The following is a 16,125-nucleotide window of genomic DNA, read 5'->3' as shown; positions in this document are numbered from 1 at the left end:
CCTTTATCTTTCATCTTTTCTATCATCTTTTTTTTTATCCTTTATATTTCAAGTTTTTCTTTCAGTTTTGTGCGATTCCTTATTATCTTTCTTTTTTTTATTTGTTTTTATTTTTGTATTTTGCATATTTACTGATCTCTGTATTAATTTTGTGTGTTTGCATCTATTTATTTGTCTATGTTCTCATGTACGTACTCAATTTACCTGTTACTCTGTATTTGTCTGGCTATTTTATTACCAAACCATCTATCTATTTATCTATCTATGTGTCTGTCTGTCTATCTATCTATTTATCCATCTTTTTCTGTTTGTTAGCTCATTCGATCTATCTATCTGTCTATCTAAATCTATCAACCTATCTATTTAACTATCTGTATATCTATCTGCCTATCAGACTATATGTCTATCCATCCATTTATCTATCTATCTACCTACCCATATATCTATCCGCTTTATCATTTTTTGTTTTTTCAGTACTTGTTTCTGTCCTGTCTGTCTCTCTGTCCACTCCCGCCTACGCTACCTCTCTGTTTGATCATCTCTTCCCGTCACCTGTTCGGCCTCCCCTGTACCTCGGCAGGCTAAGAGTGAAGTATTGACGCGACATCACATCTCTTCTGTTCCTCTCGCTTGTGCTTGTAATAAATATACGCTCCCTCGTGTTCGTGAGTCGAGGGAAGGGAAATTAAATGATGCATAGATTAGATGTTGTTTAGATGTGTGTGTGTTTGTGTGTGTGTGTGTGTGTGTGTGTGTGTGTTTATCTGTTTTGTTTATGCGTTTGTTTTTTTTTCTCTAGTGTTTTTTTTATCTTTGTTTGTTTGTTTTTTGTTATTGTTGTTGTTGTTGTGTTTGTTTTGAGTTCAAGTATTTGTGTTTTTACTTTTGTCTGTTATTTTCTCATCGCTTTTGCTATTTCATTAATTTATGTTGCTTGTTTTTTTTTTCTTCATTTTTTTTTTTGTAAGTTATACTTTTTTTTGTGATATTAGAACTTCTGACTCTTTGAACATTTATTTTCTTTTATTTTTATTTTCCTTTCTTTTAGCATTTTCCTCTGTGTCTTTATTCACTTTTTGCTTAATTTTCTTCCCCTCTCTTTCTCTCGCCTTTGTAATGCTCAGATTTCTCTTTTGCATGTCATTTCTTTCCTTCTCTCCTTAACTTCCTTGTCTCATTCTCCCTTCTCTTTCTCTCCTGTCCTCTTTTTTCTACCATTTTTCAGGCCTTTCTCACGCATCCCTTCCTTCCTCCTTCCATTATTCCTTCTCTTTGACCTTCTCCTCCTTCTCCACTTCTTTCTTCACCCCTTTCCTATTTGTGATTCTCTTTCTCTTTCTCCTTCCGCCATTTATCCAACTCTGCATCCTTCTTGCGATTTTTTTTTTTCCTTTTTATTTTGTTTCAATTTTATTTATATATGTTTTGGCATTTTGTTTTATTTTGTTATGTTTCTTTGATTTCAATGCTGATTTCAAGATACATTTTTTTTTTTTTGTCATGTTTTGTTCATTCTTTTTTTTTCGTCTTTCATTTCTTTCGATTTGGTTTTTCTTTCCTTGCATTTCTTGGTGTCTTTCTTTGTTTCTTCCATCTCTCTCTCTCTCTCTCTCTCTCTCTCTCTCTCTCTCTCTCTCTCTCTCTCTCTCTCTCTCTCTCTCTCTCTCTCTCTCTCTCTCTCTCTGTGTGTGTGTGTGTGTGTGTTTGTGTGTGTGTGTGTGTGTGTGTGTGTGTGTGTGTGTGTGTGTGTGTGTGTGTGTGTGTGTGTGTGTGTATGTGTGTGTGTTCTCTTTTTGCATTATTCTTCGTCGTCAAACATTTACGTTATTTCCTCTTGCATGTGTATTTTTTTAACACCACTTGCCTTTCTTTTGAACATGCTTTTATTTATACATATACATTCTTCTTTCTTTCTGTCGTCTAAATATTAATAATTTTAGGTAAAAGGTGGTAGTTTCTCTCAGTCTCTTCTCTCAGTCTATCTCCTTTCCTTACGTATCTAGTTATGATTTCCCATTGTTTACTTATTTATGTACCATCCCTTATCCCTACGCCATCCTTGCTTTCACTCCCTACATGCACCCCCTACCTTGATGAGTGGCTTTGTGGTGTAGTTCTTGTCCGTCGATCTTATGTCTTAGCAGGGAGGTAGTGAGGGAGGTAGCGTTCTCTCGTAACCCCAGCTGGTGACAATGTAAGTCTGGCCAGTGATAAATTACTTCGTTCTTGCGGTACCATAACTTATTGAATACCCTCACTAGTTTGTCACTCTGTCTTCGTGTCATTCATTTTATAGAGATATTTATTGGGTATTTGGAGTCACGTGACTTTTGGGATGCGTAAGATCAGGTTAGATTAGATTATGTTTGGCTAATTTGGTTAACTTATGTTGGGAGAGTTTATGTTACATTACGGAAAATAGCCTATTATTTTATTCCAGTGATACCAGAAAAAAAATAGTTGACGTGTGAATCAGTCCATCAAACGATCGATCAATCAATCAGCCAGCCATTAGTCAGTCAGTCAGTCAACCAATCAACCAATGAGTCAGTCAGTCATTAGTCAGTCAATCAGTCAGTCAATCAATCAAGCAATGAATCAGTCAGTCATTAGTCAGTCAGTCAGTCAGTCAACCAATCAAGCAATGAATCAGTTAGTCAATCGACCAACCAATCAACCAAGCACCTTGTCAACAAACCAACTAACAAATCTTTCAACCAGTCATTCAGTCAGTCAGTCAGTCAGTCAGTCACCCCGGTACTCACCAGCTGCACCGACTCCAGTGTTCTCCCCTCAAAGGCCCAGGTGAGCTTGGCAGGTGGGCGCGACCCTGAAGAGGTGCACAGGAGTTCAGCTTGACTCCCCTCACGCACCGCGCCTGGACCTCGGATCACCACGCTGGTTGGCAACACTGAGAGAGAGAGAGAGAGAGAGAGAGAGAGAGAGAGAGAGAGAGAGAGAGAGAGAGAGAGAGAGAGAGAATTAGTTTTATTGCCCGAGGTGAGTTGTAGAAATGATGGAAGCAACATTGGCAAATTGAGACGGAAGTTACCTGTCTATCATTCTACCTGCGTTTCTGTCTATTTGTTTGTTTGTTGGTCTGCCTATCTGTCTGTATGTATGCGTGTATGCATGTGAGCATTTATGGATGTGTTAATCTGTCATTTGTATCTGCTTACTTATGTGTTTGTGTGTCTTGTATTCTCTAATGTTGGTTATCTTTTAGTATGTTGTTGTTTTATGTAAGTGTTTGGCTTTTTTTTATTCATTTACTTATGTATCTGTTTTTGTTTTTATTAGTATATATATCTTACTATGCGTCTTTTTCTGTCTACCTATCTATCTATCTACCAGAAACAAGATTAACATTAAACAAATCTATTAGAAAGAAACTCATAACTATCCTTAGAAACACTAACCTGACCTAACCTAACCTAACCTAACCTGACCTGACCTGACCTAACCTAACCTAACCTAACCTGACCTAACCTAACCTAACCTAACCTAACCTAACCTAACATAACCTAACCTAACCTAACCTAACCTAACCAACAACACACGAACGCTAACACACACAACAAGAAAAAGAAAAAAAAAAAAGGAAAATCAGTCTCCCTTACGAAACATCTTAATGGTGACGGAGGCGGTGATGGGCTCAGCGAGGGGCGTGTTGGTGGCAGCGCAGGTGAGGGTCGCGTTGTGCCATTCACGCGTCAGTCTTTCCACCACCAGGGAGTTATTTACCTGCTGCCGCCCTTCGTCCCCCACTTCCCACGTCTCGTCCAGCAGCCTCTCCTCCCGCCACCACGTCACGTTAGGGAGTGGTGTGCCTGACGGTGGTGGTGGTGGTGGTTGAAGTTAGATGAGGAGTTTTGAAGAAGGATGGTAGGTGAAGGGAGAGAGGGAGGGAGGAAGGAAGGGAACAAGGAAGGGACGGTGTTAGTGGTGATGCTTGTAGGTGGAAATGAAAAGGAATGAATGGAAGGGAGGAAATGGAGGAATGGAGGAAGGAAGGAAAAAAAAGGGAGAGAGGGATGAATGAAGGAAGGAAGGAAGGAAAAGATTCAGGAAGGAAAGGTGGAGAGGAAGGAAGGGAGGAAGGAATGAAATGAATGGATGAATGAATAAAGCAAGGAAACAAGGAAAGAATAGAAGAGTCAAGCCACACAGCCAAAGTACTGGTCACTTTCCTTTCCCTCCTTACAGTGCTTTCTCCTCTGCAGCCTCTTCCCCTTTTTTGTAATCCTTTCTTTTCTCAGGCCTCCTCATCCCACCATTCTTTTATTTCTCTCATCCCCTTCCTCACCCTCCCAGCACTCCATTATCCTTTCCTCTTCTTTATCTTCCCTTTTTCTTCATACTCTCCTAAGTCTCATGTATACGTCCTTTTTCCCCTCCCTATCTTCCTCTTGTTCTCCCATCACTCGATTTTCTCCCCCATCTTCTCTCTCCTCCTCCTGCCAGCTGCCATTCCTTCTAATTCCCGTCATCTTCCATAAACTTCTTTCTCCTCACCATTCTCCTCATTCTTCCCTCTATTACCCTTCGTCTTTAACTTCCGCTGTCCTTCCTATTCTCCTAACTCTTACTACCTCCATTCTATCCCTCCCTCCTTCCTTCGGCCCCATAGTCCCTCGTCCCTCCCCCCACAGAGTCCAAAGGCAGAGGCACGCTGGGGAAGGGGTGCAGGGGCTGGGGAGGAGACAGATGCCCTTGCCACGCTAGCATAAGTCAGCTCCCGCCGCTGTTCTGACTCCTCCCAGAGTTAAGAGGAAGAGATAAGCTATATTTCTCCGCCTTCTCGCCGGTATTGCCTCGGCGCCCCATGAAGTAAGGGTCATTACTTCCCGGCTAAGGCTGCGGCTGCGTCAGGAGGAGCTTAGATTCGGCTAAGATTTGTTGACGTAGACTGTTTGGGTAGTTAATTGTAGTGTGGATTATGCATATTCGTGTATGGATGTACTTTTATAATATTTCTATTCCAATATGTAAAAACGCCACGTGGATGCGATGCAGGTGAACAAAGAGACGCGCTAACAAACGGACAGAATGGCAGAGTGTGGTGACGGTTATCCAGATTCTTGCATGGATATATTTTCGAGTTTGTTTTGCTATACCAATACGCGAACACGCTACGTGGATGTGACAGACGGACAAAAATTCGCGCAAACAGACTGATATGATATAGATGTACTAGTTACTGTGGTGAAGATTATACAATTTATTGCGTGGATATTTTTTTAAGTTTGTTTTTTTGCTATACCATACGTACACACGCCTGTCAGATGTGATATAGATAGACTAACAGACGCATAAACGAAGGAAGTAAGTGCTGCCAGTGATATAGATGTAGACTATGCGAATATCTACGTGTGTTGAGGCTTATCCAGTGTCGTGTATGGATATATTTATAAGTTCACTCTACAGTATCATTACGTGAATAAATCTCGTGGGTGTGACACAGACGAAGAAACAAACGCACAGCCAAACACTACTGGCAGTAATATAGCTGTGTACTGTAATGTAGTGAAGCTTATCCAGCGTCTTGTATGGGCATAATTTCAAGCTTTGCCATACTTATACGTGAATACACCAGGTGGATGTGACATAGCCAGACAAACAGACGCACAAACATACCGAGTCCTACCAGTGATATATACGCGTAACTGTACATTTGTTAATTAATACTTCAGCCTGAGTAGTGGCGCGGACTGCGGAGCGACAAAAGCATCACGGAATCCACCTCTCCCTCATCGATATTTTCTCGCATTTTCGAATGACTGACGCTCAGCTCCCGATACCGCCAGCCCCACTGACGTCACCAGTAATACATTCAGTGCGCCAGTGTGTTCATGGAGAGAGGCCCGCACCGGAGAGCATAACATTCAGTGCTATAGATCAGTATCCATATGAAGTTCATTTGTTTATCATGCCACTCTCTACAGTAATTAATTTAGCTGTATTTAATGTGTTGTCTCTTGTTCATTTTTAGTTGCAGCCTTGACCAGACTCCTTGATGCGTAATAAAGGGTAAGACAATAGATAAGTAAATTTTAATCTAAATCCAGAAATGGTACAGTGGATAAAAGTCATTATAGAAGAGAAACAGGCTGAAAAAAATGTTCGTATTTGATTAGATACAGAAAGACAGACAGATAGAGAGACAAGTATACAGACAAATAGACAGAAAGACAGAAAAACAGGAAAACAAAGAAACAGACAAACAGACAGATAGACAGACAGGCAGACAGACACTCTCAACCATTTTAAAGCAATAGGAAGAAATGAAAATATGACTCTGCAATAAGAGGAGGAAACATGTGTAAACAAAAATTAATTAAGGGAATGAAATTCGAGAACATAAGCAATTAGAAACGATGTGAAAACAGACACGTGCAGGGAAGAAGTCACAATAAGATAAAAAAAAAAAAAAATGAAGAGGAAAAATCAAAACTAAGATGACGTAGAATGCAGAAAAAAATATGGAAAACGGAAGGTGAGAAGGAAAACACTTGAACTACCTGAAAATGGATACAGTTCAAGAAAAAGACGAGGAAAAGATGAAAACAAACAAGACCATGGAATTAAGAAAACAAACGAAAGACAAAATAAAGAAGAGATGAAATAAGAAAAAGCAAAAAGGAAAATAAGAAGAAAAGTAAAAAAGGAAAGAATAAAGCAAACAATACAAAGAAACTAAGAAATTAAGACAGAATACAACAGAAAAAGAAAAGAAAAAAAAAAAAACAGATAAATCCACCAGTTCTCTCACCTGGCGCAGCGGACACTCACCTCTCCATGATATGCAGGTGAGGACAACCTTCTGGCCTTCATGGTAGGGACCTACAATACCATCCTCTGCCCGCCCCATCTGGCTGTCCAGCACCTCCACACTCCGCGGCGGCTCTGAAGGAGAACAACACGGACGTCACACCTTTGGAACACTTGTAGATTGACCTTGATGCATCCTGACCTAAGAATGGTGCACCTTTATTCATTCAAGCATAAGAAGATTCGTTGAATAACCGACATTGATTCATCCTGGTCAAAGAACACCTGTGGAATGCCCTTGATCCAACCTAGCCTTAGTACTCCTGTGGAAGTGTCATAGAGTCTTTATCAACCTTCCAGAGAGTCAATTTTATGTCTCCTCCGTGCCCTCACCTGGCGGCGGCAAAGGGCTCACAGGAATCCAGGGTGTGTCGCGGCGGTTCCCTGAATGCTAAAGGTCATGGATACATACTTCAGTGAGCTACGCATCTCCTCTCCTTTGTATTTCTCGCCGAGGCTCCGAGCGACGGCATTTCCCTGTCCATTACGTCCCCAGAGAGAGAGAGAGAGAGAGAGAGAGAGAGAAAGCAAGCCTAACTCAATGACAAGAGACCAACAGACAGAGCGAAAAAAAAATAACAATGAAAAAAAATAACAAAAAATGATAACAATCCTGCTGACAACATCATAGCAGAATAAAACGCAGCATTTTTCACTGCTGACACAGACATACTTACTCCCTTGTACACTGTCACTTCCCCGCCCGGAGGAGAGCTTATCCACGAGGGGCGAACCAAACAGGTGAGAGAAATGAGGAGAATGGTTTAGTTATTTTGAACTCAGGTGAATTGTACTCAAGTCATGTGATCCTGAAGTCAGAAGATATTGAGCCCAAAGAATAAGAATCAGCCACATCAAATTCTCTCCCTTCAGAAAACATCGTTAAGGACTGTCATCTTTTCCTGCAGTAGAGTATAGTAATAATTATAATAAAACAACAGGGTAACGCCACAGCATCAGACGCGTGCCCCAAGCGTGGAGTCTAGGCGCTTGTCTAGACGAAGGGAGGGAATAGTAGCGGTGGTGGTGGTGGTGGATGAGGGAGGCTGTCTAGATGAGTAGTAAGGAATGTGAGGAGGATTGAGTGGAAGATGAGTAAGTTGTGATAGATTGGCTGCTTGTGGGTTGTCATCAGGTTCTGTTCATGTTCTTGTTTAGTCATACTTGTTGTTGTTGTTGTTGTTGTTGTTGTTCTTGTTCCCCTACCTCCCCAATAAAGAAATATATTGTTTGCTTAAGCTGTCTCTTGGTTATCATCGTTATCATCATCATCATCATCATCATGTTAATTTATGTTCTTGCTCACCTATACGTGTTCTTGCTTAATGGTGTGTGTGTGTGTGTGTGTGTGTGTGTGTGTGTGTGTGTGTGTGTGTGTGTGTGTGTGTGTGTGTGTGTGTGTGTGTGTGTGTGTGTGTGTGTGTGTGTGTGTGTGTGTGTGTGTGTGTGTGTGTGTGTGTGTGTGTGTGTGTGTGTGTGTGTGTGTGTGTGTGTGTGTGTGTGTGTGTGTGTGTGTTTATTTGTGTGTGTGTGTGTGTATGTGTGTGTGTGTGTCAGTAATTGTAATGCGATATGCTGTGGTGATCACTTGTGGTGGGGAAGGAACACCAGTTTTTTTGCAATTTACGTTATTTTTTTTCCTGTAACAAGCACTCGTTTTTCCCTAGTGTGTGTGTGTGTGTGTGTGTGTGTGTGTGTGTGTGTGTGTGTGTGTGTGTGTGCAGGAACGTGCATGTAGTTTGAGCAAAATGATGATTGTATATACATGTTTGTATATATGAGTGATGTGATGTAGTGTATTTACCTAGATCTACTCACAGAACATTTTTTTTTCTCATACATCCATCAATGTATACAAATAAATAAGTCTACATGAATACTCTCCTGTTAATGTATCTTTACTGTTCGTGACTGTCCTCTCCATCTTCCTTCCCTTCCTGTCTCTTATGCCATTGAGAGAAAGCTTTTGGTCTCGTCACCATTTCATTCTCTTCACCAGCTTAAATTCTTCTATAACCTCTTTCTCTTCATCTTCGTTGTTGTTGTTGTTGTTGTGGTTGTTGTTGTTGTTGTGTTCACCTCCTCTTCTTCCTCCTCCTCCTCCTCCTCCTCTTGCTCCTGATCCTCCTGCTGTCCCTCTTCCAGTAAAGAAACGACCCTGGATTGCATCGTGTTTGCAGTCGGCGCCCCAAGCCCCGAGCACTAACGAGGCATTAGTGCTCGGCGGCAGTGAGGCGCGGCTCTCGGCTCACGGGAGGCTCACAGGGACAAACAAGGTCTCCTGTAGCTCAGCGGAGAATCATGTAGCTTGGGCTGTCTCTTTGCCTTCATCATCATCATCATCATCATCATCATCATCGTGTTCATTCTCGGTTTTGTTAAATCCGTTTATTATTTTTTTTCCTGCCGGTTTTCTTTTTTGTTTTACGTGTGTGCGTGTGTGTGTGTGTGTGTGTGTGTGTGTGTGTGTGTGTGTTTTCAGCCACATTCCTCATCTTGCTTGGTAAGTTATCAATGTGTCGTCATATATCTGTATTACACACATTCTGCTGTTCCTTAGAAGCATTGGTATTCCTTTTAAGTCACTAGTGACCGGAAGAACTCCATTTCACATTCTTACTGTCGCCAAGAAATTCCTTTGTCAAGTCAATATGGTCCGGTACAGCAGCATTTTGTACTCAGACTGTCCGTCAGAACATTTTATCATTTACTGTGTCAATTGGATATGAATCGAGGCAACAACAATTTATTTTCTAATATTGTTAAGATATATTGGCATTTTGCAAGTTATTATGAATTGGTACAACATTATTTTACTTTCAGCCGTCTCTCAGAAGCACTGGCTCCTCTTTTTTTTAAGTCAACATTAATTATTACAGCAGTATTTTTACTCACACTGTCCTTAAGATGCATTGCTTTCCATTGTCAAGTCAGCACCAGTAACAAACGATCATACTCATTTCAAGAATAGTTGGGGTTTCCTTGTCAAGCCAGTATGGACAGATATAACACTATTTTACACTCTCTTGTCCCCCAGAACGACTGCATTCCTTTCTCAAATCTTTATGAGCCGCAGCAACAGTACTAAACGATCTCACAAACCTTAGTAATCATTGGAGTTCCTTTGCCAAGCCACTATGGACCGGTAATGCATTATTGTATACCCTTGCTGTGTCCCTGAACAATTGATATTCCTTTGTCAAGTCAGCATAAATCGGAGCAACAGTATTAAACTCTTACAAACTCTTATAATCTTTTTTTTTTTGTGTGTGTGTGTATGTGTGTCAAGTCATTATGAACTCGAACAGCAGCATTTATCAATCATACTGTCTATAAGAGCCATAGTACTCATTTTGTCAAATCAACAACAGTATTAAAATATTTTACAAACTTCAAGAATAGTTAGGGTTTCCTTCACCAAGTCAGTAAGAGCTGGAACGACCTTATTTTTCACGCTACTGCCCCTCTGAACCATTGCATTCCTTTGTCAAATTAGAATGAACAGGATTAACAGTATTGATAGCCTTACAAACCTTAATAATCACTTGAGCTCCTTTCCCGAGCCAATATGTTCCCGTACAACAGCATTTTACACCCCATTGTCCCTTCACAACCCTTGGCATTCCTTCGTCGAATCTATATGGAGTTGTACAAAATTGTATACCATTGGGCGTCGGCTGGCAAGCTCACCTGGCCGCTGTGACCCTCACCTGTGTTTACCTCTCTTGATTACCAGCTTCCATTAGGGCTAAGGTTCTGGGCGCAGGGAAGGGAAAGCAAAGGGGAAGGTGAAGGGGGACGAAAAAGAGAAAAATAGCGAAACGTGTAATGCGAGAAGATGGTAAATGTGAGGCGGAATTGGATGTGTAGTCGTTGTGATTGAATGATGGAATGTGCGTACAGGAAGGGGGAGGATGATGAGGGTTTTTGTCTGTGGATCAGCGAGGAAAGCAGGCATTGTGCGTACGAAAGATGGAATGTATGAGGGGAAAATACAGCACAGCGCAGGAAGGGAAGGGCACAGCAGGGCGGGCTGGGGAGGAGGTGAATTAATCCATCAATAATTTTGCTCATTTGGGGAAAGCTTTGAATGAAGGGAGGGCCGTGTATAGGGACCACACACACACACACACACACACACACACACACACACACACACACACACACACACACAAACACACACACACACACACACACACACACACACACACACACACACACACACACACACACACACACACACACACACACACACACACACACACACACACACAGTAAGGGGTAAATAAACTTTATTGAACACAGCCATCGACCCACATCGTTCCTTTCTTTCTTTCTTTCTTTTTTATCAACCACTGCGAGAGTGAAAGAAACACGAGAACACTGACTCACTCCCGATAGAGGTCGCAACAAGGCTCTCACTCCCCCTATCTCTCCCTCTCCCTCCAGTCCTTTTTTCTCCCTAACTCCCTCTTTTTTTCCTCTGACGTTAATTCCCTTGTGGCACTTTTTTTTCTCCCTCTCTTGTCTCTCTGTTCCTCGTCCGCTCGCCATGTTCCAGTCACTCCACGCCTCCCTTGTGTCTCTCACCACCTGTTTCCTTTGCTTTTCTTCTCCAAGGTAATGAAATATTGATTGCCTCTTATGTTTTTATTGATTGCTTAATTATTTTAGTGCCTTTTATCACCTGACACTTTGACCTGTTCTCTCTCTCTCTCTCTCTCTCTCTCTCTCTCTCTCTCTCTCTCTCTCTCTCTCTCTCTCTCTCTCTCTCTCTTTTTACTTCTTTTCCTGCTTTCCTGCTAATTCCTCTCAACATTTTTTTCCACTTATGTCTGTAAATCTTTCTCCTTGACCCCCCTAATTTCTGGGAAGCAGCTGCTACCCCTTCCTTGAACCCTGTGTTAAAAGAAAGAGTATATATAACCTCCAGGTATTAACACTCTCCTTGAGTGCATTAATCACACTCTTGATGGGATAAGTGAAGCAATTTTGTGTTGAGAAACGTCTATCAAACTGTCACGATTTTCTTTCCCTCAGGAGCCTTGTATGTTAGGGAGTAAGGAGTCGAGGCGGGTGTTGTAAGAGCCACTAAGTACAGGACTCTGATCCCACTAAACATAAGAAGGAAGTGGTTCTCGTATAGACTAGTGAATGACTGGAATAGACTCAGTAATCGGGTTCATAGCGGCGAGTCAGTAGGGAGGCTTAAGAGAAGGTTAGATAAATTTATGAATGAGGTGTATATAGGTGGGTATGTTTTATATAAGGACTGCCACGTGTTCTGATGTTCTTAACTACTGATCAGTCTTGCTTTATCTAGTCAGGCTCCAGCACAAATTTGTCCTTACATGCCCAATTCAGTCCAGTCTATCCTTGATCTCTGTCCAGGCTCAGTCCCTCCCAAGCTGGCTCACTCCTCCTGTGTGATCTTGACGTACGAGTAAATAAATACCATGAAAAATTAAAGCAGAGCAGACCTGTTGGCCGCTGCGAAAGTGCTTTACGCTTGAAACGGAGCATGTGTGGTGCATGTGTGATGGGTGATGGTTCGATTATGATTCCTTGTAATAGTGGTAGTGGTAGCGGTATAGTAGTAGTAGTAGTAGTAGTAGTAGTAGTAGTAGTAGTAGTAGTGATGGTAGTAATAATGACGGTGGTGGTAGCTGTAGTAGCCGCATCTGTAGTATGTTATAGTATAATTACAGTTAGTATTAAGAGTAAGGATGGTGTAATTAAGTAACACAATTATTTTCAAGCCGTAATACATCCGTGCATACAAACACAACTGTCGGCGATGCAGCAGCTGGAGGCATGACGAACGCGTTTATTCACCTGAGAATTACACCCAACACAAAGCTAAAAACACAGGAAAAAATATACCTTAGCAAAGCCCATGAACTATTTTGAACTTAAGATAATAAAAAAGTAGAAAGTGGCTGTAAAAGAAAACGTGGGAATAAAAAACAGAGTGACAAGCGTATGAGAGCGCAGTAAATTTTCATTGCATTGAGGTGGACGTAATTAAGGCAGAGTAATTAAGCAGAGCAGGGAACGAGGGGACGGTGTGCGCGAGTTTTGGGTGGAGATAATTACTGTTAGCATTCTTATGGGAGCGTTACAGATGGCGCAAATTTGTGGCCGACTCAGACTTAAACGCTGCCAAAGAAAGGAGAAAAAATTCACTTCAAAGTTATACACTCTTACATCTCACACTGTTTAGCATCCACACAGACGCTCCCTCCCTTTTGATGCAATCCTGTAATATTCTCCTCCACTACACCATACTACACTTCGCTGGGTGTAAATCTCCCACGCCTAAGTAAAGCTCGATTTGGATTTAGACGAAATAATATGCACTCCATTTGCTTCATCCCCAACCCCATTCAACATTCAGCGCCTCTGAAAACACTGCAACATTCTTAGCTCAGGATAAATGTTGCCGCCGTCTCCTCATCCCCTTGTTGCAGTGTTATATTTTCCCCGTCTTGGTTCTCTTTCTTTTTTTTTTTCTCTCCCTCTCTCTCTAGTATTCCATTCCTCCTCTCCGCATTGCCAGGGTTGCATGTGTTGTTTTGCGATCTCCTAGGTGTTGTGTGGCTGTGGCTGTGATGTAGGTGTTGCAGTGTAGGGGGAAGTGTTATGTGGTAGTAGTGTAGCTATTGTGGTTGTGTTGCGAGTGGTAGTGTGTGTTGAGGGTGTTGTGATGGTGTGATGGTGTAGGAGGAAGTGTCGTGCGGTGATGGTGCAGGAATATACATTGACAAGCTTGGTATTTTTATCGCCACAACAATGAAGTCAAATGGTGTTGATGTAGAACAGGATGGTGTATCGAAGTAGAATGGTGCAGAAGTGAAGATGATGTTGTTGGGTTAGTGGAAGATGGTGTTGCAGTGTGGTGATAGTGTACGAGTAAAATCAGGTGTTGTATTGTGGCAGCCAGGTATTGTATTGTGGTATAATTGGTGATAATTATAGTTGTAGTGATAGTGTTGGCAGTGAAAGGGGTGAGGGGAGTAAAGGAATGGTGAAAGAACTGCCACTGTATTGGTGGTAAAAATAACAGTAGTGGTCATAGTGGTAGTGAAAATTGTCGTAAAAGTAGGAGCAGTGATGGTATTGTTGTATTAGTAGTAATAGAATTAGTAGTGGTGGTTGTGGTGGTGGTGGTGGTGGTGGTGGATATCAGGTTCACAAGACGAGCATTAGTAGTCTCCTTCCTTTTATCTCTCCGTCCTTTCCTCGTCTACTTTTTCTCCCTGTTCTTCCACTTCACTTGCATTCTCTTCTTCAGCTATACTTGTAATCCCCTTCATCCTATTCCTTATTCAGTTTCCTTCTTCTTCTTTTCCCTTTCACTTGCCTCCTTCTCTGCATTTTTCTTCGCCTCACTCTTCATTCATTCTCCACTTTTCTTTCTTCTTTCTTCGTCTTTCATTGTCTCCTGTTCCTTCAAGTTTCTTTTCTCCTTTTGCAATTTCCTTGGATCTTCTTTTCCCTTCCACTTTTCTTCTCTTTCCCCCTTCATTTCTTATTCAATTTCCTTCTCTCTTATTTTTCCCTTCCCTTGCCTCCTGATCTTCCACGTTTCCTTATCCACCTTTCTCACGTATTCCTCCTCCACTCTCCTCTCTTATTTCCCCCCATTCCCTTTACCTCTCCTTAGACACAATTCTGCCGTTTTTCAATCCTCACTTGCCTTATTAAACATTTCATCATGGCTCATGTCCGCGCAAATTCAACTTATGACGTGAATGTCCGTAAAAATATTGAGTTGAAGTCGATAATAAACATCCACTGATTAAACACAGACGTAATTTAATGGACGCTTCAATAATGTGCGAATAAATAAGTGTGCAGTTTATAACATGCGTGGAATCCTTTATGAAACTCTGAGCTGCAGGAATAAATACTTATACATCAGGGGAATAAAGCAGCGAGGTGAGGACGGGACAGGTTGACACACAGTTTGTTAAAGGAGTCCTCTCTCTAACACTTCAACTCTCCCTGACTGTTTTCTCACGTCAATACACTAGTAGTCGAGATGCAGTATGATTTTGTAAGGTGTTTTACTCTATTTTCTTTCAGTACCTTCCTTCCTGAACAGCTCTTCGATTTAGCTTTCTAACACTTCATTACTCTGTTTTTTTTTCACGCTGAATACTAGTGCATATAGTATTATAAAGAATTTTTACTCTATTTTCTTCCAGTAACCTGAGATTTTTTTTTTTCCAGAACAGCTCCTCGACTACCTTTCTAACAAGCCAGCTCTATTTGTCTCAAGTTTCTTCTATTTTTTCTCACTAATACTCGAGTCATAGTATAACATTATAAATATTTTTGCTGTATTTTCTTTCAGTAACATTCTCTCCTGAGCAGCTTCTCGACCCATCTTTCTCACGCCCCAGCTCTGTTTGTCTATTTTTTCTCACGTGTAAACACTGCAAAAGTCACAGTGCAATATTATAAAGCATTTCTGCTTTGTTTCCTTTCAGTAACCTGTGCATTCTTTCCTGAACAGCTGCGCGATCCGCCAGAGTGCAAAACGTGGAGACCAGCGCGGGTAAGGGAAGGGAAGAGAAGGCTGCATCACCGAGGACAATGAGGTTTCAGCGGTGGGTCCTGGGGCGGGGTGCAGGCGGTGTCAGTGGCGGCGACATGGGAGTCAGCAGAAGTGCCGCTCCTCCCTGGGGCCGCTGACAGCCTGCAATGTTGCCGTGTCACCCGAGGGAACCAGAGAACAGCTCCGCGAGACTCAGAAGCATTAGGAGGAAACGTGAGTAACCGGTTCTTGGCTGTTTGTGTTCTGTGTTCCTACCTTGTGTTTATGGAGGTGTGACTCTTTATCTACACGTTGATAGATGTTACGAGACAAGTACTGAGACAAAAAAAAAAAAAAAAAAGGAAAGGCATGTGAGATTCAGTTTGATAAGTCTTTGTGAGTAAATAGACGACAAAAAGGGACTTAATGACTGAATATAAGACTGGACAACGCAATGGGGTTAAAAAGTCCACTCATTTTATCTCTCTTATAAAAAGTAAATTCTAAAACGTGATTTAAAAAAAGGGTTGAGTTTAGTTCCGGGCGTGTCTTAATGCTCGTCTGCTGAAAGAGATTGTTACGTATACTTTCGCTTGTATTGAGAGAGAGAGAGAGAGAGAGAGAGAGAGAGAGAGAGAGAGAGAGAGAGAGAGAGAGAGAGAGAGAGAGAGAGAGAGAGAGAGAGAGAGCGCACTTAATAACTACATGAACTGTTCTAGATCTGTTAATCCAAGGTGACATTTGTTAATACG

At 41.6% G+C, this 16,125-nt stretch overlaps 1 protein-coding gene across 2 annotated transcripts in view; it reads right to left on the bottom strand.

Annotated features, from left to right (window-relative positions):
• LOC135104043 (hemicentin-1-like) overlaps window positions 1-16,125 on the bottom strand; it is a 205,199-nt gene that overhangs the window by 80,017 nt on the left and 109,057 nt on the right. For both annotated transcript variants that reach the window (XM_064010920.1, XM_064010921.1), the window contains 3 exons: window positions 6,793-6,906; window positions 3,621-3,830; window positions 2,766-2,911 (listed from right to left, as the gene is read on the bottom strand). In XM_064010920.1, the coding sequence (XP_063866990.1) occupies window positions 2,766-2,911; window positions 3,621-3,830; window positions 6,793-6,906 (470 nt within the window). The remainder of the gene's footprint in view (window positions 1-2,765; window positions 2,912-3,620; window positions 3,831-6,792; window positions 6,907-16,125) is intronic.

Source organism: Scylla paramamosain, chromosome 10 (assembly GCF_035594125.1).
Source record: "Scylla paramamosain isolate STU-SP2022 chromosome 10, ASM3559412v1, whole genome shotgun sequence".
NCBI classification, from domain to species: domain Eukaryota; kingdom Metazoa; phylum Arthropoda; class Malacostraca; order Decapoda; family Portunidae; genus Scylla; species Scylla paramamosain.
The sequence above is the reverse complement of the archived record's forward strand: the minus strand, read 5'-3'. Positions and strand labels throughout refer to the sequence as shown.